The 25,631-nt window shown below is 32.3% G+C and overlaps 1 protein-coding gene across 2 annotated transcripts in view; it reads right to left on the reverse strand.

Annotated features, from left to right (window-relative positions):
• Nucleotides 1-1,070: 1,070 nt before the first annotated feature.
• Nucleotides 1,071-25,631, reverse strand: part of LOC143042076 (von Willebrand factor D and EGF domain-containing protein-like) — a 42,320-nt gene continuing 17,759 nt past the window's right edge. The window contains exons 8-15 of one of the 2 annotated variants that reach the window (XM_076214317.1): nt 16,179-16,536; nt 15,454-15,609; nt 11,910-12,105; nt 11,470-11,657; nt 9,260-9,523; nt 6,735-6,759; nt 4,394-4,508; nt 1,071-3,098 (exon numbers count right to left, since the gene is read on the reverse strand). In XM_076214317.1, the coding sequence (XP_076070432.1) occupies nt 2,972-3,098; nt 4,394-4,508; nt 6,735-6,759; nt 9,260-9,523; nt 11,470-11,657; nt 11,910-12,105; nt 15,454-15,609; nt 16,179-16,536 (1,429 nt within the window). In that variant the 3' untranslated portion in view covers nt 1,071-2,971. Of the gene's footprint in view, nt 3,099-4,389; nt 4,509-6,734; nt 6,760-9,259; nt 9,524-11,469; nt 11,658-11,909; nt 12,106-15,453; nt 15,610-16,178; nt 16,537-25,631 lie in introns of both variants that reach the window. The other variant, XM_076214318.1, reaches the window with a different exon arrangement.

Here is a 25,631-nt window from a genome sequence, read left to right on the forward strand (position 1 = left end):
GCAAATTTGACAAAAGAACTCCTTTGTGTAAATTACTGGAATTTTACAATATGTTTCAGTTTTATACCTGTAGTTCAATAAATTGTCTTTTCTAGTTTCACATAAACCATATAGAACTCTCTCTCTCTCTCTCTCTCTCTCAATTTTACAATATGTTTCAGTTTTATACCTGTAGTTCAATAAATTGTCTTTTCTAGTTTCACATAAACCATATAGAACTCTCTCTCTCTCTCTCTCTCTCTCTCTCTCTCTCTCTCTCTCTCTCTCTGACTTTAAATTGCATTGTCAATGATCAATATACTAAAACAACTGAGGCATAATAATACTAGCAACTAATGTACTTTCAATATATAATATATTCTGTAAAATAATGTGACAAACATGTTCTTCTAAGTTGTATTCAGAAAATATGTTCCTTACATAAAAAATCAAAGTTTGATACACTTGTGTTTTCTACTCATAATATCTGCCCATTTGAAAGAACGTATATTGTTCAAACAACACAAAAGTTCTATTTGACATTGCCAGTGTTTTTGAAAATGCATATCCATCCCACATCCAATAGTGGATCTACGAGGGTGGGTGGGGTCTCTGGGCTGTTTGAATCTCCCTTTTTTAACACCAATAAATTTGAATGGGCAATACATTCGAATTGGGACATAAAGTAAGAGCCCCTCCTTTATCCTAGGTTGGGAACCCCTTGTAAAAATGAATGGATCTGCCCTGAATATATCATTTAACCGATGTATTTGGATATGTTGTCCATTCGTTTGATGTGTTTTGTCATTTGATTTTGCAATGTGATTAGGGACTTTTCGATTGAATTTTTCCTCAGAGTTCAGTTTTTTTGTGATTTTACTTTTTACCAACTCCAAAAAAATATCTCTAAGATCTATTATGTATGGCATTAATGCAAAACAATTTGAAAACATACCTACAAATACCATATTTAACAATTACTGTACATACATGTAGTATGTTTAAACAAAAATCTAAAGTATATAAATGGAATATACTTCAATTATCGTATCATTAAATAGTAACAAAATAACATATATCTTCAATTTAGGTTATGATATAATAAATCAAAACCCTTCCATTTTGGTAAAATAAATGTTTCCATGGAGGAAATGCACAAGCATGTTATTATGCTATAATTTTTCTTGAAATAATGTATTTTTAGAAATGTTTTACGTCCGTAACAATCGTAAAACGTCCAAATTATTCTTTAACTGTTTACACAATATAACAGACACAAAACAGTCTAAGTTGAATATATACAGACTTAAAATGCGCAAATATGTGAGTTATATACATATATTACTGACTCATTTTGGATATCACTTTCATTTGTGAATCCCCGTCTTACAAAGAAAAAATATCAGTTATGAATATAAGAAGCACATATTAGAATTGTTTATTTTTTATTATATGTGTCTGAACAAATCAAATATTTCAAAAATAAATTTGATTTTGGCAATGTTTAAAGGAGTGAAAGAAGTAAATAAACTATTTTTGACATTTTTTTCTCACATTTATAATTCTGTTAGTATGATGTTGTTAAGAACCTGTGCCGCTCACATTGGTCTATTTTCATGATCAACAAAGGATATTCTTACAATTATAGACGAGAATCGAATTAGTGACAACAATATCCGTTTTGTTGAAATTGTATTGCTGATCATTTCATTCTATCTTTTTTTTCTCGAGCTCTAAACACAAAAAAGGGTAAAAACCATCCTCATTTAAGGGCTAAAACTCATATAAAGGGTGATGAGAAAAGCAAACTTGGTCCATTTGGTCACGTGAGCTAAAATGGGATCTAATTCTTTTTGTCAGACATTTGGAATATTGTTATAGCTGTATAGAGAGAATTATTTCCTGGCCAAAATTCAATTATAGCTTATTTGATATGTCGAAAACAAGGACCCGGACTTTTAATTTTTCCTGCTTTTCATATCATACCAATCAATCTTTTAAAAAGTTTGCTTTTTTAAACAAGATATGCGAACATCCTTCACATGATGTTGCCGAAGTCTTAAATTTCATACCTCTGTGTAAATTATCGTGTTAACTTGTATCGCAATTATCAAGAAAAGCATTACAAGACTTGTTTGTAGATATCCTTTTTGAATTTTTTAATTTGGTTCAGTTTTCAATCTATAAGCGCATAAATTTGAGTTGCATATACAGCCATAAACATATAAACATGAAAAATACTTAAAAAATAACATTTGGGAAGGGAGAGACTTAAAGAAGCAAAAATAAACAACAAACAAATAAACTAACACTGCGTTTTGTATATACCTTTTCCTCTCATAAATCATGATTGAATATTTTGTCAACATACACCCAAAACGAAGGCAAAGCTGATAGCAGAGTGGTTTTGTGTTAAATACCTGATAGGTTTATAACTATATACCGTGTATATGTAGAAATGCAATAGGTGGTTCACTCAGAAAGTTTTAATTTCAATGACAAAGAAACTGGTATAATGCAAAATAAAATTGAGAATGGAAAATGGGGAATGTGTCAAAGAGACAACAACCCGACCAAAAAAAAACAACAGCAGAGGGTCACCAACAGGTCTTCAATGTAGCGAGAAATTCCCGCACCCGGAGGCGTCCTTCAGCTGGCCCCTAAACAAATATATACAAGTCCAGTGATAATGAACGCCATACTAATTTCCAAATTGTACACAAGAAACTAAAATTAAAATAATACAAGACTAACAAAGGCCAGAGGCTCCTGACTTGGGACAGGCGCAAAAATGCGGCGGGGTTAAACATGTTTGTGAGATCTCAACCCTCCCCCTATACCTCTAACCAATGTAGAAAGTAAACGCGTAACAATACGCACATTTTAAATACAATAAAGTCAACAACCATATTAAAACATCTCATTAATACATAGTATAACTGTACACTAAATGTGCGCAGTACTTTGTGTTTATTCAATTTACATTTCAGTGTCATTTCTCGTCTGGCAGATGGGTTGCAAGGAAAATGTCGTTATGAGCAGTTGGTGGTTTCGATTGTGCATGCATAAATGTGTTTGGTAATGAAGCGGTCGAATCTGAAACATACGGGTCCCGTTTTCTGAAACAGATAAAATAGTTATTATAATATCCACTTCAGTTCCAGTCATGCACATTAAACTTATTTGCTGATTTACAAAAACATATGTATGAAAATCTGATATTTTTATAAACGAGATCTGAAATATTTTCAATGAAATCAGTGATAATGTAGTTATGATATGTGTAATTAAAATCAGGAATAGGACAGTTGTTTTCCATTCATTTGATGTGTTTGAGCTTTTGATTTTGCCATTTGATTGGGGCTTTCCTTTTTAAAAAATGCCTCAAAATTTTCCCTGTATACAAAATATAGCTACATGTATACTGATCTTTTGATTCAAGTAGACACCTTTAATTTTTTACACCAACAATTTAATAAAGGCTTTCAAATACAATTAACACAAATTTGAAACAGTGGGGAGTGACGTTCAGCACCTAGTTGCAAATTATTGTACTAGACCGTCGCTTTTATTTTGATTCAGAACCAAAGATTAAATGCTCATATTTGAATTTGCTGCATGCGTAACGAAAAATAGCAAATGCCAATTTAGAAGTCTAGTTTTTAAATCTGGCCTTTGAACAAACAACCGACCACAAGTAAGCTTCATAAAGACCAGCAAAGTGTTCCAATCATTCGTTATCTACATATATATATATATATATATATATATATATATATATATATATATATATATATATATATATATATATAACTTTTTGTACGTATGATACGGCAAACGGAATAAATGCGAATAGATTAGAGAGTATAAAATGACTGCTGTACACCTATTTTGACAATTTACCTATTATGTCTATTTGTTTGGTTTACGCATCATCGAAATATAATGGAATTTGATGCGACTGTCATACAAGTGAGAGGTTTAGAGCTATAAAACCAGGTTCAGTCCTCCATTTTCTACATTTGAAAACGATTGTACCAGGTCGGGAATATGACAGTTGTTGTCCATTTGTTTTATGTGTTTTATCATTTGATTTTGCCATTTGATTAGGAACTTTTCATTTTGAATTTTCCTCGCAGTTCAGTATTTTTGTGATTTTACTCCTTATTTTTTTGTAATCTTTTACAAAAAAAATAACATAAAGTATATCAAGCATTTATTCAAAACAGAAATCATACAAGTAAGCCTGTCATCAATATTACACAATAGGGTCAGAATATACCAAATGAATATTCAATCTTATAAGTCAAAGACAAAAACATTTTTTTCACATACTATAGAGAGAGGGCAGGGATTGGATTTGTCGTAACGATACTGAGAAAATAATATAAGAAGTATAGAGATATATACCTACCCACATCTTAAGTGCTTACGAAAGCAGAACAATCCAATCGATATCAACAAAATAAGGGAACCCAACACTATCAAAACAATAATCCAAATACTAAGTTTTGATTCTTCAGAAGGTTCTGAAAGAAAATAAATAGAATGCTATATATTTGAATATTTTGTTTTACATCGAAATACATATAAATATATATGTATACTACATTTCACATCAAATAATAAGAAGGCGTGAAAGCGCTAGTGGCAATATTTTAACGAACTGTTATTATTTGATATAGTCTGCGAATTTTGAATTTTGGTATATACATTCTGTACACTGTATTTATATACGTTGTTATATATATTATATATATATTTATCTTACCTCCTATATTTTTCTATGAATATGGTTGGTTTAAAGCAATCGCGTAGAGACCGTGTATATTCCATATAAGGTTAGTAGGCGGGGCTTATTTCAATACATGGCTTATAGTGGTGATACGTTCCTTTATACTTTATCCGGTACTGGGAAAACATCCGTAAGTTTCAACAGACGAAGAAATTGATTATGAAAGATTGAAATAAATTCATAACACATATCTTACCCTTACAACTTGTTATTGTTGGCATTTGTTTAAGTGTGACCAATGAAAGTAATTTCTTAATGCTAACGATGTTGAAGTCTAAGGCTTACTTGCTCACTTTTATAGAAAACTAGTCTAAATACAACATGTTAAGATATTCGGTAAGATAAATTCGTTACATAGTGTGGTAGTGACTTTATACGGTATTTATGGGGTCAGTAATTTCCTTATGGGATGAGAGCAAACAATGTCACTAGCACTTAATGTTAATTAAAATACACAAATGGGAGGGAAGATTACGTGTAGTTTCTGAAAGCTAGTTCAAAGCTTAAGTTTCAACTTGTCCGTTCGTGACTTAAACAGTGCCGTTACAAATTTGAAACTCAATTTCACAACTTCAAATATTGTAAGCAGAACTTCAGGTAGAAAACACACAATGGTCAATTCTGTACCCACAAGTGAATATGGTATATGCATCGAACTTACATTCAAAATAATTATGAAGGATAGCATTGGACAGTTTTTAAATCTGAAAAGTGATGACATGGAGATGTGTATAGCCTAAGAATGAAAAACATTCCTTTATCGTACAAAACTTGCATACACGTTCCTCTCGCAGTAAATAGTAATAACCTCCTCAAAATCTCATTGAATGAATAAATATTTAAATAAATTATATTATTACATCACACTTGAACACTTGAAAATCTCTTCCTAGCCCATGGGACTAATTTAGACATTGCTTTTTTTTTGTATTAATTTGGTAGAGTTTTTACAAAAGTTAAGAACACTTAGAAAACAACAAAGTTATAAAGTACATCAAATCAAGGATGTAATTGTATACATATTTCTCTCTTGTGTTTTTTTTTTTTAAATTTCAATTACATGGAATTAACATCTTTATTCATTCAACAAAACCAGAGTAGAGGCCAGAATACGACTAGTTTTACTCAAGTGCTCTACATTTCCCATCGGTCAAGTTTGTTGATTGATAAATTCCCTAATTAGACTTGTTTTATCTGGGTTCCGTAGGAAACATTCAGTTAAATTTAGTTACATCTGAACTTGTTGTTTTAGAGAATACAAATTGCCGACGACGGACGACGAAGTGAGTCACAAAATGATAACAGTAACTTACATGCCTTTTGGGTACATTTTATCCAAAATAAACTGTTGCATTCCCTTATACATAAGACTTATATAAGACGGTTTAAGACTACAAGGCAAGGGCCTAACATTTTGCCACCTTTTTTGTGATAACGCACATGCAAGCTAAAATTGTTTTTCTTTTTATATAATTAAAATGTTTAGGATAGACCTAAGTTTGCCCAACTGAATTAATGCAGACATGTATATGAATTATTAATCTTACAAATGTAATGCATCAGTGATCTTATATGTTCAAATGTTTCACTCAAACCAAAAAAAAAAACCCAGAAAACAGGACATTTTTCTCATTATCAGCACTTTACAAGACAATTTCATTTTGCGAACTTACACAACAGGAAGGCAGTTTACTGTTACAAAGGAAACAAACCAACCAGCACCGGGATCCACTAGCACCAATCAGACAAAATCCCAAGCACATCTCATTAGTTATAGCAAAGGACAGTTTTACCCACTGTAAACGGTTTACACGTAATTGAAAACTGGTCAATTGACATTTAATTTGTTATATTCAACGTGGTTAATACAGAGGACAATACTTGTATAAGTGGTTATCTAAACGAAACTACATTTTATCTAAATCAAATGATTAAAAAATAAAACTTAAGTAAGACTCACCCTTTGTTTTAGTCGGACAGGTTTCCTGAAATATACAAGTTTTTTTTGGATTGAAGATTTTCTATAAAGCATGCATTGCACTGTAAACTGCAATGTTAAATTATATAACATAAATTGGATACAGAAATAATCTAGTCCGGGAATTTCGCGTTAAATAACGTGGCACTCTAATGTATAAAGACAGCTGGTCATGAAAGTGTACACATGCTGTTGAAACGGCATAGAACAACTGACCCTTTACCTTCAAGTGGGAGATTTGGTCATACTTTTTTCCTAAAAAATGTGGTCAAGAAGATGACAAAACAAATTATTGTGAATCCAGATTTTATCCATACCTTTAGAGTTCAATTTGATAAAAACAAATGTGATTGATGTCTCAGACAAAACAAATACACCCCCTCCCCCTTCTTGAAGTTGCTCACTTATTTTCGATCTCTTTTATTTTTTGTTGAAATCACAACAAAAGATAAAAATCGTCAATAATTGCTAGAAGTTTTTCTACAAAACGACAAATGGTAATTTCATATACAAAGCTTGTCTTGCTAATCACTCTTCTTTAATAATTAATAGAAGGACGATATATTATGTAAGAAGTCGACGGACGAGTTCATCCTTATTGTCATAGTTGTAGTCTTGTTAGTCTTTACTTGCAGTTTAAATTTCCATCTTTTAATTATAGTTTTTAAGTTTAAAAGCAAATTAACCACGAGTTGTAAAACTTCATATATAAAGAGTCATAACTCAAAAAAGAATCGTTTTCCGATTTCGACCATGCCAACATATTTCTATAGATCTTATTTTAGTTATGGTTTTGTCCTGTGAACATTTCTTTCTATCTGCTATAGTTTGCAAGATATTGGTCAAGATAATGTATTTGTATATATTGTCTTGTTTATTATGTTTGGTGTTCAAGTTTCTTCCTTTAATAATTTTCAAGATAATGAGCAAATATGGTAAAATTTATCATGCAAGAGCAATAAGTCCTACAAGAAGGATTTAAAAGAAAGATCAGATTTGATGTACATACGTAAACTTAATTTGAATTTTTACCTATTCATAATTTTTTTTAACTATAACGTTTTAAGATACATTCAAATTTTAAGATAATACAAAAAACTTGCATTTGACCTCTATGTTCTATTTTCTACCATTTTATCAATGTTCATGATGTTGATTGGCAAATTGGGTAAAACTAAATACGCAGATTCAAATGGATAAACGAAAATCTGACAAAACATTCAAAACATGACAACGGACGCCAAGTGACAAGAAAAGATAACTTGACCCGATTGATTTAAACTGTTGGAATCGATTGAGAGTTTTCTCCAACTAGTTCTAAAGTTTTCGAGACCATAAATTCATCAAACAATAAGTTGATTCTACAAGTGTTGTTCAATTGCATTCATTGTAACGATCGCTGGTGTACCTTTTCAAATGAGAAGTTGATTAAGTCGACAAACATTGTTCAAAAGTGATCAATCGAATGAGAATTTATAATGTACAAAGTCGATATTTATTGACTCAGGAGGTGTGAAATCGTTATGAATCGTATCAACTGTTACCACTTTTAAAAACTAGGTAATTGAGGAAACAAACTTTGTCCAATCATTATCAGTTGAATAAGCTTTATAATTCAAAGTTACGTATTGATAGACTTGTAATCAACTGACAATTAAACAAAATATATAATCCGTGTTGTTATGTCGGTTTTCGAATATATATATATTATTGGTATATAAACAAGTCCAAATTTGAAAACAACGTTCAAACTTATGATTGCTTTGGATAAAAACCGCAATTTTTATACGAGTAAAACAAATTTCGTTGTAGAGGCGTCTCATACAGTACAAACAACATTTTCAAAAAGATCAAGAGTGAAAAAGTATATTTTAACAAAACGCAATTGACTAACAGGTCGAAAAACTGATCTACTTAAACCGTGCTTACTGTCACTAACGATTGCCAGATAGATTGATCACAATATGTAACGAAATGGATCTTAATATTAATCTAATACCAAGCAGAAAACAATAAACTTGCGACAAAGATAATAGACCACAAACACGACGTGCAATAATTAGTACATCGGATAGGGATCTCGACAAATAATGTCTCTTCAGTTATTTTAAGGATCAAAACGGTATTATTGGTACATGTACATCATTTATATTGTGCCTTATGGAAAAAAATAGCTGTCACGTACAGTCATAATTTAACATGAAATCCAATGTTTTGTGTGGCGGAGTTTAATGTTATTATATCAAATTTATGAGTAATAGCTACGAGATATAAGAAAAATAATAAAATAAGATTTTTTTGTTCAATCATAAATGAAAGAGAAAGAGTGAATTAACAATTGGCGTTCATCAACCAGTTTAGGTCAATTTTATCAAAACAAGTTAAAAAAAACGTGTTTGATGAATTGCAAAAGGATAGTTCGACCTTTTCAAATTCATGTTATTATCGGACATTCCAACCTTAACCTTTTCCATCATTCATCCGTTAAAATGTAGGTAAATAGTTACCAGTTGAACGCATGATATTGATGATGTTAGATTGCAATCATAACATTCCTGATCATAAATTATCGTCGTGAGCTCTTCTGTGAAATCAACACCATTGTTAGAAACTGAAATGTTATATCCATTCAGATAATCGTTGCTGTCTACTGATCTTTTTCGTCTAGAGGGTGGCAGTTCACAATACATAAAAAAATCGCTGACATATGTTCCAGGATATGTGAAACTGTCACCTGTGACAAGGATAGTTGTCGTGTCGTTCGATATAATCTGTAATAGATATATATATAACATATTTCAAAATGATCATCCAAAATTCTAATATGACGACCTAGTATCGTCAGTCAGTATAATGACAATATATCTACCTTAAGCGCAAACGCAGTAATACACAAAGACAGCTGTTCCGCGTTACGACTAACTTATTCATACAACCAAATATTCTCCATTTTCGCCATATATATAAATATATATTTATGTCATTACACCAAAAGGACACACCAAAAAATAAACAGTATAATTAGATATTATGGATCAAACATTTACAACTAAACAAATATTCATATTTATTTAGCACTATTTTTCGATATTTTCATTTTATCTTACTGACTAATAATTTATATTCTCAGCACAGTAGAGTGATATGTAAAATTATCGCTAGAAAATAAGTGCAGATGTGTGGTTGTCAATGAAATTAACAACTTCATCATAAAAATAACGATAAACAGAGTATAATTGGTAATTTTCACTCATTGCTTATCTCACTTGCTGGCTCAAGCAATAACATTAATGACGTTGAGATGGCCAACGGTAATCTATAAATATATATATATATATATTGACTCTGTAATTTATATTCCTAAAGGCCTCAAAACTTACCTAACTGAAAGGATGAGTCTGTACTCAGAGTAGTTTTTCAGGTCTAAACACAGCCATTTTGGCCCATTTGTTATGATTTTTTTTTGTTTTCAAAATGTAACCATATAGCAAATAAAAGAATTATTAGCGAGATGATGTATTACCAAATTCAAGAAGAATCAGAATATTACTCAGTTTTATGTTATTTTCCTTATAGAAATAAATACTGTTGTCAGGTTCAATGAGTTAATTAAATGCTTTTAAGCTTCAATGTCTATCTTTATGTGGAATTTTGTTAGGGGGGACTTATACATATGCATAGAGATCCAGATGTATTCACACCTTCAATACTTTAAAGGTATTTTTGTGTGAAAAATGTCTTTAGTGTAAAAGTCTGTAAAAATCGAAGCTCCATACTATGAATTGGTTTAACCACGTATATCGGATGAACAAAATCCTTAATTATGCACCAAAATTAAACTCTTACAGTTCACAGGAGCAGATATAAAAAAAAATGAAATATATTTTACTAATATAAAAACAGGGAGATGTGTGAAGAGGATATATTCATGTGTGTCCATGTTTACCTTGTCTTATAAATAGTTCTATTTCTTTTGTTTAAATTCAACTGGATATCACGCAGCGGGATTTCTACGAATAACAATTGAACCGGCTATTCCCTTAATAAAGTGGGTGCACAATTAGGATGTGCGGGATGTGCATATACGCAGCCACATCCGTTCAGAATGAAGTGAATCCAATGATTCGTGTCAAGAAAGTGCCGCCCTCTTTGCATTTTAAAAAACCTTGCAAAATCTCTACGAGGGGTGATTATGAGCACTGTTGCAAGAGAAAAATTTCCTGTCCCTATCCGATATACCCTCATTTTCCTGTTGCAGTCCCCTAACCTTCATTTCGGACGGTCATTATACCTAACCTACATATTGCCCTTTTTATGCTCCACCTCAATAGTAGAGGGGCATTATATTTTCTGGTCTGTGTGTCCGTTAGTTCGTTCGTCCGTACGTCTGTCCTGCTTCAGGTTAAAGTTTTTGGTCAAGGTAGTTTTTGATGAAGTTGAAGTCCAATCAACTTCAAACTTAGTACACATGTTCCCTATGATATGATCTTTCTAATTTTAATGCCAAATTAGAGTTTTTATCCCAATGTCACGGTCCACTGAACATAGAAAATGAAAGCGCGAGTGGGGTATTCGTGTACTGAGGACACATTCTTGTTTTATTTAGCTTCAAGATGCTGTTTTGCAAAGATAAAAACAAATGTTTTTGAAAAGTGACAAACAAAACATGCCTCTTCGTGTAGTAATAAACACATCTATAAATTTAAATTTATGTTACCGAAAACTGTGAAAATCTGCAAGTGAGTGATTCATCTATGAACTGTGTTCCAGGAATAATAAACTTTTTACATGGTTTTTTTTTGGGGTCACAGCTCCCTTCAAACGCATCAGGCTCTATTGAAGGTGGATCCGACTTGTCCTGGGCACAGGCTACTCCATAATGACCAGTTGTACAATTACATATTCCTGTGAAATAAATGTTTTCATCATATTTAAATAACTACATTTACATTTACAAAATAAAGAAATGTGATATAATTGACACTGAGAAAACTATCCAAAAGAGATTAAACTAAGGTTCTGATCGTGTGAGTAATCTTTAATAAGTAATCTGGATGAAGATATCACTTCCTCATGGCCTATCGTTTTGAGGTCATGGTCACAAAAAAGTTAAAATACATTGCAACTTAAATGCAATTAAATGATGGAAGTGCTTACCATTAACACATATTCCTCGTTCAGAACAATTCCCAGGACACGTCGATTCAGCAATTATATTAAATATTGATTTCTCCTGTCCATTTGAAGTTGTGCTGTTCGTTTCTGTTAGATTCTCCATTCTAACAGCCTGACTTAGACATGAATCAGCAAAATTCTGTAGTGTTGCTCCTATCCATCCACTATCCCCTTGTAACTGAAAAATATATCATTTTCTCTTATCTTTTAATCAATTTCCTGTCTTTGAAAAAAAGAGATGTTTTGTATCTCTTTTTTTAATTGGATTGCATCTAAATAAAATTATGTCTTTGAATCTGTTGGAGAGTAAAAATATTTATCAGGTACCAGGATTATAATTTAATACGCCAGACGCGCGTTTCGTCTACATAAGACTCATCAGTGACGCTCAGATAAAAATATTGAAAAAGCCAAACAAGTACAAAGTTGAAGAGCAGTGAACACCAAAAATTTAAAAAAGTTTTGCCAAATATGGATAACGTAATGTACTCCTGGGATAAGAAAATCATTAGTTTTTCAAAACATTCAAAGTTTTGTAAACAGGAAATTTATAAAAATGACATATAATTGACATTCAAAGCGCTGTTCTTGATTCGACTTCATCGGGAACGCTCTCAGCTTTAAGATTAAACGACATTGATGTACAAATAAGACATAAACACGTGAGGAGCTTTACGAACAAAAGGGCATAACGAATTGCTAAATTCTTATATAGTAACATAGGGGGAAAAGATATTAGTTTGTGAATACTTTTTTTTATAGAAAAGTATCAACCTAGATATCAATATAATCTGAACTGATTTGATAGACGGATTAAATTGGGTGAGGGTTGATAGTGTGGGAAGAAGCCATATCATATACACTTCATTATATATACCTGAGAAACATGTTAATGTATGTGACATGACAGTTGATGGCTGACACAGCACGATTGCTGATGATCTAAATATATAATTGAATTTTGGATGTAACGTGTCTTCTAATTGACTGACGTCGTTTTGTTTATCAGCCCATAGACATTATTGTGTCATGTGAACGTGACGTCATCAACGTTCTTTCATGATTTACTCCGGTTTAAAATGGAATTATGAATTAGATTATAAGAAATGACTGTAATATTTTTTCTGTCTATTCGAAATGATATAAAAAATGTGGTGCACACTTTAAATCACCCGCTACGCGCGTTATTCAGTGTGCACCACATTTTTTTATGTTATTTCTTCATAGACAGAAACAAGAATGTGTCCAAAGTACACGGATGCCCCACTCGCATTATCCTTTTCTATATTCCATGGACCGTGAAATTGGGTAATAATCTAATTTGGTATTAAAATTTGAAAGATTATACTATAGGGAACATATGTTCTAAGTTACAAGTTGATTGGACTTCCATTTGATCAAAAACTACCTTGACCAAACACTTTAACCTGAAATTCCCACTTTCATTTTCTGTGTTAAGTGGACCGTGAAATTGGGGTCAAAAGTCTAATTTGGCTTCAAAATTAAAAAAGATTATATTATAAGCTACAAGTTTACTAAGTTTCAAGTTGATTGTACCTCAGCTTCACCAAAAACTTTAACCTAAAACTCCCACTTTCATTTTCTATGTTCAGTGGACCGTGAAATTGGGGTCAAAAGTCTAATTTGGCTTTAAAATTAAAAAAATCATATCATAAGCAACAAGTTTACTAAGTTTCAAGTTGATTGGACCTCAGCTTCACCAAAAACTACCTTGACCAAAAACTTTAACCTGAAACTCCCACTTTCATTTTCTATGTTCAGTAGACCGTGAAATAGGGGTCGAAAGTCTAATTTGGCTTTAAAATTAGAAAGATCATATCATAAGCAACAAGTCTACTAAGTTTCAAGTTGATTGGACCTCAGCTTCATCAAAAACTACCTTGACCAAAAACTTTAACCTGAACGGACGGACGCATTTTCCATGTTCAGTGGACCGTGAAATTGGGGTCAAAAGTCTAATTTGGCTTAAAAATTAGAAAGATCATATCATAAGCAACAAGTTTACTAAGTTTCAAGTTGATTGGACTTCAGCTTCATCAAAAACTACCTTGACCAAAAACTTTAACCTGAACGGACGGACGCACAGATGGACGCACAGACGAACGGAGCCACAGACCAGAAAACATAATGCCCCTCTACTATCATAGGTGGGGCATAAAAATATTACAGTCATTCCTTAAATATTATATAATCTTTATCTGTATTTACTGCTTAATTATATTTAATAAAATGATTTACCATAGTTAAAGAGCTAAACACTTGTTTTTTTAGTATGATAATAGAATAAACCGACTAATTCTGGTGAATACACCTGAATGGTACGTTTTCAGTAAAAAATAAAGTAGGGTATAAAAAACATTACAATGAAGGATACTATATATTATGTAAAATTGAAAAATTAAAAAAAAAAAATTAAGGATGTACTTAGTTAAGGTTTTGGAATTCCTTTTGAAATGTTCGGACTCCTTGGTGTTTTCCATACAATACCAGGTAAAGTATTTTGCCCCATAACACCCATTTATTTTCTCATATAGGACTAAATAGCTCATTTACCAAAGTTTTAGAAGATTCTTAATTTCATTTCTCCTGTTTTGAGATCCAAATAATATAAAATATTAACTTTCCAAAACAGTGTTCCTTATGATTGTCCATATTTTTATCGTCAATATGAAAATATGCTATGTTGTTGCGATTTTTCTTTGTAAAGTCATGTGATAGAAATTTTTTATAACGGATGTGCTACATGTACATTTGGCGTCCGTAAATTTTCACATTTTGAATTTCTCTACGAAAACCAGTAAACAAAAATTATATATTATACCGGTTTTTTTCTACATTATTGAAGAATATGATAACAAGATCATAACAAGTCATTTGATTACATCAGATGTATTATCAGCCATCAGTCAATACCAGCTGTCCTTTAACCATCGGTTGAGGGGCTGATATTGAACCATGGCCTGATCATACATCTGATTTCAAAAATACCGTGTAATAATATGATAGTATACTGCATTAAGATCAATCTTCGTATACGTTTTTATTCTGTAGTTCAAAACTTCAGTTTTATAATGTATATCTATTGTATAGTCATTTTATAAGATTTACTCTTCAACTATGTGCTTGTTTTGCTTTCAAAATTTTTTCGTCTGAGCCTCACTGGTTAGCCTTGTGTGGACGGTACGCACGTCTAACGTATTAAATTTAAGATCTAGTGCCTTTTGTTGGCTATTATTCGTGTGTTACTCTGTTCTATATTTTCTCCCATTTATTTGTATTGTAGTCCTGTCATGTATTGTTGTCATTGTAATGTCATAGTTTTTATTGCCATTAAAGCGGTAGGTTTGGCATGCCACAAAACCAAGATCAACCAACCATTTTTTCTTTTCTTAAAATGTTCTGTTTCAATCAGGAAAATCGCCATTATTATATATAACCTGGATTTGTTTTTGCCTCTATCGATTTATGAATACAGCGGTATACTACTGTTGCCTTTATTTCTTACCTTGATATCTAATATACAATTTTCAATAATAGTATCTGGGCTGCTGCTTGGAACGAATTCGGAACATGGCAAGAATGCTGGAGAATTTTGTATATTTTGCGTACAAAATTCTCTTGCTGATTCTTCGGTCCAACCATTTCGCCACTCTACTGTAACCTATTACATTAAAATAAACATAACGTTGCCATAAGAATCAAATCAAAGAAATCAATTTGTATTTTATAATTTCTCCTTTGTTTTCTCTCTCTTTTTACGTTATAATTAATTAAATGTGCAAATTTCGAGAGTAGTATGTAATGCATGTGTTAACCCGTAGCATGACGAAAAACCGGCTGACCTACATTTGCTATTACATTTTTGAAAAAAAAACATGATATAAACTACGTTTTAACAAATTATTAAAAAATATATGGATTTAAATTTAGACACCCCCTTTTTCCCCGATCTTCCTTAATGTGGTTTTTGAGATATAAAGGTTAAATTAAGGGTAAACATATTTTTTAGATTCACAGAACACAATCAGAGGAATGTACATGATCGACAAAAACAATCGTTAGATAGTAAAATGAAATGATAATCGATGCATTAAATGTAGCGTTCAACAGTACATGTATCATACATATCATTGTAATATTAGATATATGAGCATCTGATGATATCAAAAGGAATACATAATGACATTTTTCACATGCTCCTTGGATGATTTTACCAATTTATATACTTACGTTGGATTCCTCTGAATCAGGTACCATAGCGTATGCTTGTGGTTGTTCATCTTCTTCTAGATCTTCTTCTACAGATCTTTTAGTAAAATGATTACCAATGGATCGCTTTGTTCTTAAAACAGTGGTAGCGCAATTAGCAGTAATGACGCTTTTAGTCGATTTGCGCCGTCGGCATATTTCCATTGGTGTTTCTAGATCACAATTGTATTCAGGCAATTCATATGGAAAAGTTGTATCGTTTACTCTGCACGTACAATATGATTCCGCAAAATATTCTGCCGGGCGTAATTTTCCTGTGGGATCAAATAATGAATAATCTGAGAGTGCCGGATTTCCATTATTGTTGCCAGATTGAATTCTAAAATGCAAATAAAAGCATGTTTTTTTTTTTTTTTTTTTTTTTTTATCTCTAAAACTTCAAAAGAAAGATAGAAACTGTCAAGAAGTTAATGCCCATATATAAGTTGATCGCCTACGTTTCCAGTGTTTGCCCTTTTTTCTCGGTTTGAAGATATATAGATAGAAATAGTAAAGATGATAATATAATCAGCAGAGCAAAACCAAATTATTGGATGACTCCTAAATTACCTACTTAGATCTCAAAAAACATATTTTACTCCACCGCAATTTTGCGTCTGTCCCAAGTTAGGAGCATCTGGCCTTTGTCAGTCTTGTATGATTTTTAATTTTATTTTCTTGTGTTTAATTCGGAGTTTAGTATGACGTCCATTATCACTGAACAAGTATGCATATTTGATTAGGGGCCAGCCGAAGAACACATCCGGGTGCGGGAGTTACTCGCTACATTAAAGACCCATTGGTGGCCCTCGGTTGTTGTCTGCTCTGTGGTCGGGTTGTTGTCTCTTTGACACATTCCTCATTTCCGTTCTTAATTTTACTGTCCATATAGGACATTTTGTTATAACAATTCATATGTTGCCAATATCTTAAACAACTTAAATTGCTGAAAAAAATGTTAACAGTAAAATTATAATCACTATATATGAGATTTAGATAATTGCCAAATAAATAAAATAATAAAATTGTACGAATAACCTCATCATAGATACCAGGATTAGAACTTTATATTTACGCCATACGCTTGTTTCGTCTACAAAAGACTCATCAGTGACGCTCGAATCAAAAAAAGTTTTAAGTTTGTGATGATGATGATGATGATGATGATGATGATGATGATGATGATGATGATGATGATGATGATGATGATGATGATGATGATGATGATGATGATGATGATGATGATGATGATGATGATGATGATGATGATGATGATGATTTATGAAGGCACAAGAAATCCGCATGTTTAACCTGTTTATGAAATTTAGAACATATTTGAAAATTTAAATATATTGTTCGTTCGAAAATTCCAAGCTTGAGTGTACCCGCAAATTAATAGTTTTGTGTCTAAACAAAGTTTTTGGATAGCCAGTTTAGACTATTGAATAAGGTTTTTCTACATGATGTGTATTTTGGACAAACAGAGAAGTAATGATGGACATTTTTAATATCTGAATATTTATTTAAACATAAGTGCTGACTACAGCTGACTATAAAATATTTCAGAACATTTTTGGAAAAAGGAAAAGTTGAAAATGAATAACAAAACGGCATAGTTGTACTATACATGCTATATGGGTGATTCAGCAGCTATATTCAATTTGTAATGATGTCCAACGATGAAAAAGGTTTGCAAACCAGCTGGTATTTAATCCCATACTTAATCAATATAATATATGGATCTATGCTCTAAACTTAACAAATATTAGGTTAACAAAAATAAAAAATAAAAGGAAGGGGAAAATTTGATACAGAGATGCCATGCCAGTTATACCAGTCATTCGAAGCACTGATACTCAGTTGATATCCTCACCACGACGAAGTAGCGGAGGCATGCTTTTTTTGGATGAGGTGTCGATTATGTGTTAGTTTGTAATAAGGTCTGTTTGAATAAAACCATAATCGTATTTGGTATGTAGTTTAATTTCATAGGGGAAGCCGTGTGCTTGGTCATTAAAGAATTGGTAGGAATTGATTTTCCCCGAGATTTCGTACATTTATATCAAACGTTTGAACCTTTTTCTTTAAACTATGAACACATAGAAAGGTCTTAATGATATTTTTTAAAGAAAAGCTTTTCAAAAAATATTTAATAAAATTATGAAAAAGAAAGGTAGGTGTCAACGAGCATGACTTTTAATGTCACCACATGGATAAGACTGGATGATTCCCAATATTTCACCACTGTAAAAAGCGAGATAAGCAAACATCCTCGGGATGGACTTTGGTTCTGCATAGCTTTTTATTTAATGGAAATTTAGCGCTTTAAATTTCGTGAATGCAATTAAACTATTGTTTATTTCAGTAGAGAAAAAGCTAAATTAATTAAAATACTATCATTTTCCCTACAAAAAAAATGATTGCTGTAAATATTCTTTATAAGAACCATAATGAACAACAAATGGCATAGTTGTTTTTACAATATATACAAATATTTGTATAAACCAGGTTTCCTTTGTTGCAATTGATATACTACCAGAGGAAATAATATGGTATGAAACTTTCAAAAGCAAAGGATTATTTGTTAGCGTAAAAAAAATAAAGTTTAGTTCTTATCTTCAACAGAAAATTAAAACAGACATATATTTCTTGGAAAAGTCGTAGAATACCATGACTTCAAAACAGTGTTGATCTATAAAATCAACCCAATACAATGTAAATTAATAATTTTAATTAATGATAAGGGCAATTTTGGCCTCAAATTTCAGGTTTATCTGATGCAAGATTTTGAACACTTTTGAAACACTTAAGTGTCTTTTTTATTCCATTCAATTAGTCGATGTGAAAGATTTGAACTTATATAGTCATTAAAGATCGACGCCCAAATTCAAGCTTAGATATGAAAAATCTACTTAACATGCCATAAAACTTTTCATATGCTTTTTTTTTTATTAAGGATATTGTTTAAAAAGTGATAGCATTCGTGTTCATTCCAATCTTTATATATGTTATGTTATAATCACCAAATACAACATACATTTAAATATTAAGACTGAACACAAATGTGACCACTCCCATTTGAGAGGGAAATCGTCTAAAAATTAGCTCAAATCCCAAAATTGTGACGATTTCCGTAAATTTGCATGCTAGCACCTGATATATATTGTCACAAATAGCCGATATTTATGTAACAGAAGAATTTTACTTTTCAATAAATGGTTAAAAGTTTACAATTTCACAATTTTTTAAACCTGCTTTGGAGCCGAAAAGGGCTTTTACTGGTGTTACTTCTTTGTCTCGATTGATAATTTGACTTTTATTAAAAAGGTAGGTTAATATTTCGATCTCGCTCTGATCATACGAGATATTTAGTTTAATTAGCGAAATTTATGACACGAAATTGTCAATGCCTGTCCATTGCGTAACAATAAAAATGATAAAACGCATGGGAAAACTTCTAAATTTAAGTTTTTAACATACTTCATCTAAGAAATGGCAAGTTGACAATTAACTGAAAATCATAACGTTTGTCATAGATTTTTTATTTGTATCGAAAATAAGATCAAAATATGATATAGACCATCTAGTTGCTAAAGTGTCATTAATTGCAAGTTCACTAGAATATAGTATTATGGCTCGATATGTGGTTGTAATCACCAAGATGAGGATTATTGAATGAAAAGACAAATAGTCATAATCAGTACATGCATATGAAAGTGAATTTTAATAGAGATTATAAAACATTTGTATTTCAATAATCTGGTTTAATTCAATCAAATATTTGTGTGGGTGCGTGGGTGTTGCAGCCTGTAACTCATTGTTATATTGTGAAAGGCCATAGATGGCGCTCGCAGCTTGAATCAGAATTTTGGGATTCCCGTATCAGCTTGAATCAGAATTTTGGAATTCCCAAATCAGCTTGAATCAGAATTTTGGAATTCCCGTATCAGCTTGAATCAGAATTTTGGAATTTCCGTATCAGCTTGAATCAGAATTTTGGAATTCCCGTATCGGGCACTTGTTAATTTGCTGTAGACCAGAAAGCAGGTGTTACACAAATTAGTCAAACTATCTAAAAAGAAAAGATGCCAAACATGAGAAATGCCATAGGATCGCCATCAAGTGACATGGGAAAGAAGAGAAGAACTACCGACAGGACAGGAGGAAAGAGTATGCCGAAAAAGAACTGCCAAGATAGCACAAGAGGTCGGACACGTGGTGGTAGTAGGACCGGAGGAAACTACTGATATCTCATCAGGTAATGAGTCGGAGGAGGATGCACGGGCATTCCCTTCTTTAAGGCATGACCCATAACACAAACACTTTAAAGTTCCAAATAATTCCATTGATTTCACTCCGTCACAAGAATCTAGCATTCATGACACAGTGGGGGAACACGTGCCTTTTAAAACTAAGGAAAAGATTTGGGAGTGAAAGTTTAAAGAACTTCATTCTTTTTTGAGAACGCAAAAAGAAATGGAAAAGGTTGACGAGGGCGATTTAAAATTAAAAAAGGGGAAAATTTGCATTGAAAAAAGATCATCGGGTGTTTATTTGTCCATACATGAATGGACTTCAGCTTTCATGATTTTTACGAGTGTCTACATTGAGACATACAGCACTAGGGCACATGCATTGTTAAAATATATGCGCGATATAAGATTAGCGGCAACGAGATCAGAAAAATTGGGACACCTATGACGAGCAATTTATGCTAAAAATAGAAAAAATCCAAATTTATCTTGGGGAAATATACACGGTGAATATTGGCTATTACACATCACATCTCCCACAGTCTGTACAAAACAGTGTTTCAGTGCAGTCACATGGTTATAGAACAAATACACAAAATCGGGGTAATTATAACTCAAACGCAGGTACAGCTTTAAAATTCAGATTACATCAACAATCACAGGTAATAAGCGGAAGTGTAAATATGTCATGGAAATACTATAATAATGGTAATCACTGTCCCTACTTCCCTCGTTGTAGGTTTAAAGACGTATGTGAAATATGCAGTGTCAAACACAGAAAGGTCCAATGTAATCACCGGACCCAAGAAAGAGGTAACAAAAAATATTATTTTATATTCATTAGGAAATACTCCTATTAAAGTATCAGTCTTGGAAAATTATTTAGAATTCGACCTACCTAACAATGAAGCACATGAAATTAAATCTGGTTTTAAATATGGTTTTTGGCTCTAGGGATTCAGGGGAGAGTTCCAATTAAAAAAAAGCGCATTACAGCTACCCAAAATTTTTAAAGATACCCACATTTTCCCACACTTCAGGTATCACCAATGGGGCTAGTGCCAAAAAAGGATGGGGATTTCAGACTTATTCAATATTTATCCTATCCTGAGAAAATTCAATAAACGGATCATTGTTCAGTGCAGTACAGTTCAGTGGACGAATCAGTATGTTTGATTAATACACACAAGACGTTGGCCATGTTTAAGTCAGTGTGATGTAAAAGCGTTTGTTGTCAATTGTCCCGCACGATTTTGACTTGTTGGGGATACAATTTCAGGGTGAATATTATCTTAATAAAATGCACCCAATGGGGCCTCAATAAGTTGTGCCCTGTGGGAAAAATTTGCAAAAGCTTTATATTGGATAATACAACAAAAAAGCGGAAATGATGATATCCTCCATTATTTAGCTGATTTTCTTTTTGCCGAGTCGAGCCAACATCAACAGTTGCCAATACTTTGAAGTTATTCCAAGAGGTATGCAACACAATAGGTATTCCACTTGCTAGTGACAAGACTATTTTGCCTACTACATTACTCATGTTTTTGGGTATAGAATTTGATACACAGAATTTAATCATGCGGCTTCCAAATAAAAAACTTGTCAAACTCTCACAAAAAATCAGAGATACCTTAGACAGTTTTCAAATAACTCTTAATAATATGCAATTCCTTCTTGGGCTCCTAAATTTTACTTATAAGATGGTTGTTCCAGGCCACACCTTCTGTCGCAGACTCATAAATTCAACAATCGGGGTAAGAAAATCATATTACAAAATTCGAGTAAACAAGCAGATGAAAGTAGATTTAGAAGTTTGGTTATACTTTTGAAAACAATACAATGGTGTCACTGTAATAACAGACAATTTATGGGTTTCTAAGAAGAAAGTAGAGTTGTTCACGGATAGTGCAGGGGGTCAAAAGGTGGGTATGGGATCTATGTTGCAGGTCAGTGGGCTCAAGGCATATGGCCAAAACATTGGGTTGAGACTGGAATCACCAGAGATATGACATTGTTAGAGTTGTTTCTAGTTGTAGCAGCACTTATGTCCTGTGTCGTATTTTGTTAACAAAAAAGTTATTTTTCCTGTTGATAATCAGGCGGTTGTTCAAATCATTAATATGAAAACTAGCAAATCAAGTAGAGTTATGAATTTAGTAAGACAGACGGTTTTAATGAACTTAAAAAATAAAACGTTAGTTAAGGCAATTAATATCCTTTCAAAACAAAACCAAATTGCTGTTGTCTTTCTCGTTCTCAGTGGGGGAAGTTCAGAAGCCTAGCTCTAGAAGCAGACCAGTGGCTAACCAAAATTCCAACACAGATCTGGAATATTTAAGTCAGGTGGCTGATTATATTGTCAATCAAGGTGTGTGTCCAAAAATACACAAAAATCACACAATTTGGCTCTGCCAAAACCTTGTAATTTTAGATCATCTTACAAATTAAAACAGGATTGGCCGTTGCCAGTCAATGATTTGCTAAATTTTATAGCTTTTTTGTCAGTACAGGGTCTTTCGGGGCTTGGGTGGGGGGGGGGGGGGGTACCATATCATCTTATATATCAGGAGTTTCATACCATCATAAAATACAAGGCATACAGGATACTACAAAATTCTTTATCATTGGAAAGGCATTAGAAGGAATAAAAAGAATTCAAGGAGGAAACGTCATGAAAGCAGAGCACCAATTACAGTGCAATTTTTATCCGATATGATAAGTTGTTTAGAAAAAGTATGTAAGAATAAATATGAAGCTGCTTTATTTTCAGCAGTTTTTTCAGTTGCCTTCTTTTGTTTGCTAAGAGGAGGGAAAATAACTACTTCAAAAACTAAGTCTGTTACGAATGGCTCCAACTTTACAATTTCTGCTATTTTAGTTAGGAAAAAAGTCCTGGAGCTCAGAGTAAGGTGGTCAAAAACTGACCAAATTGGAAAGTCTGTTACAGACAGAGGGTCTCAGAGGAGGTAATTATGAGATTAGGCAGACGGAAATCGCATGCTTGATCTCGCTATATATTAGGTTGCAATTTTTCTAGTTTCAAAAGGCTAACAAGCTACAGGTTTTCACAGGTCCCAAGATTTTTATGGATTGTTGGAAGTTCCCTTGTTCATTGGGCCAACATAGAGGCGAAGAAATATGGTAGGAACAACCTTGGACTGGGGTCAAAAGGTGTTACAACATACTGCATTGGGCAACCTGGTTTACAGATTAAAGATTTAGACTCCCTATTGGATGCAAAAAGATTTATTTTACCTTCTTCTCATTTTATTATTATTCACTGTCGAGGTAATGATTTGACAGATTTAGAATTGACAGGGAAGGGTTTAATTGAAAATGTAAAATGGTCTATCCTACGTAATCAGACTTTATTTAAATATGTTACTATAATATGGTCTTCAATGCTACAGTGCAGATAATGACATTTGGCACCCTTGAATGCGGGTGCAATAATCGAACAGAAGAGAAAAAGTGTAAATTCAGAGGTCAAAAACTTCGTAATATAACATGGGGGAAAAGCTATATTACATGAGAACATTGGGGCAAGTGAAGTGTTTTTATACAGAACAGATGGAACTCATTTTTCACAAACTGGCAATACTCTGTATTCAAAGTAATGCCACAAAGTAAAGTGTATATTCTAGTTATAAAAATGTAAATACAAGTTGGTGTAATAAAATGTATGTTTAATTCAAAGGATTGTTTTTGTATAAGTTGTAAAAGTTATAAATGAAAAACAGAGGATTGAATCTCTACACAAATGAGTATAATATACAGACAGTCTGTAGTATTTTAATTTTGGTATTTGAATTACAATTAACAACAGACAACGAGAGACAAGTCTAGATTAATTTTTAATCGCTTTGTGATTAAAGGAAGGACTTCAACACGTTTAGAAAATACGTCAACAACTCTTGATCGTTGTTCTTGATCTCATTGTTATTCGTTCAGTATTGTTATATGGTCTTCTTCTATGAGTATTGCACTTAATAATTTGAAAGATGTCTCTTTGTTTTGCTCTTTCTGTTTTGCTCAAAATTTGTTGCAAATGTTGTCATTAGAAATGCATACTTATTAGTAAAGATAGGAATACCGACTGACTGTTGAAATATGATTCAACCTTTACCGATAGAAATATTGTCGATCAAACACATTTTTATGATATCCTTAAAGAACGTCACATACAGTCAAATGTGATATATATGTTATATGAAATTAAACACTAGTTTTGCTGTGAAATAAATGCACCTAATAGTATGCAACTAAACATATATTCGAGTAAGAACTATTACACTACAGGTACCAACGACACCTTTTAATATCAAATTTCATGCTTCGGGATAACTTAGATATAAAAAGTAAAATCACAAAAATACTGAACTTAGAGGAAAATCAATTCGGAAAGTCCACACACATAGTCACATGGCAAAATCAAATAACAAAACGCATCAAAAACAAATGGACAAGAACTGTCATATTCCTGACTTGGTATAGGCATTTTCAAAAGTAGAAAAAGGGTGGATTAAACCTGATTTTATAGCGCTAAACCTCTCACTTTGTATATAATACATAACAAGGGACTTGTCTCAGTCGTTTTATCAGTAATATGTTCAATGAATAATTTATCTATGATTGTTGTTTTTATAATTTCGTTCTATTCTATAAAAACATGTATATTTTAAAAAGATGTGGTATGATTGCCAATGAAACAACTCTTCACAATAGACCAACAATGACACAAAAATTTAATAACAGCTATATGTCACTGTATGACCATCAACAATGATTTAAGTTTATACCGCATAGTCGGCTAAAAAATGTTCCAAACTCACAAATGTAATACAAATTCAAACGAGAAAAACTAACGAGCCTATTAATGTACAAACAAATTGAACGAAAAACAATTGTGCATTAAACACAGCAACAAACGACAACCAATGAATTACACAAGCCTGAATTAGAACAGTCATAAACATACAGAATATGGGGAAAATCGAAAACGAAGAAGCCTTCAACAAATGGCAAAATCAAAAGCTAAAACACATCAAAGGAATGGATAACAAATGTCATGTTCCTGGCTAAGTACAGGGAATTTCTGAAACTAGATGAAGTTACATTTTGATGGCACGTTTAGCGCGCTTGATGATTCTAAATGTTCATGTGAATAACCCCACATGTA

Source organism: Mytilus galloprovincialis, chromosome 8 (genome assembly GCF_965363235.1).
Source record: "Mytilus galloprovincialis chromosome 8, xbMytGall1.hap1.1, whole genome shotgun sequence".
NCBI classification, from domain to species: domain Eukaryota; kingdom Metazoa; phylum Mollusca; class Bivalvia; order Mytilida; family Mytilidae; genus Mytilus; species Mytilus galloprovincialis.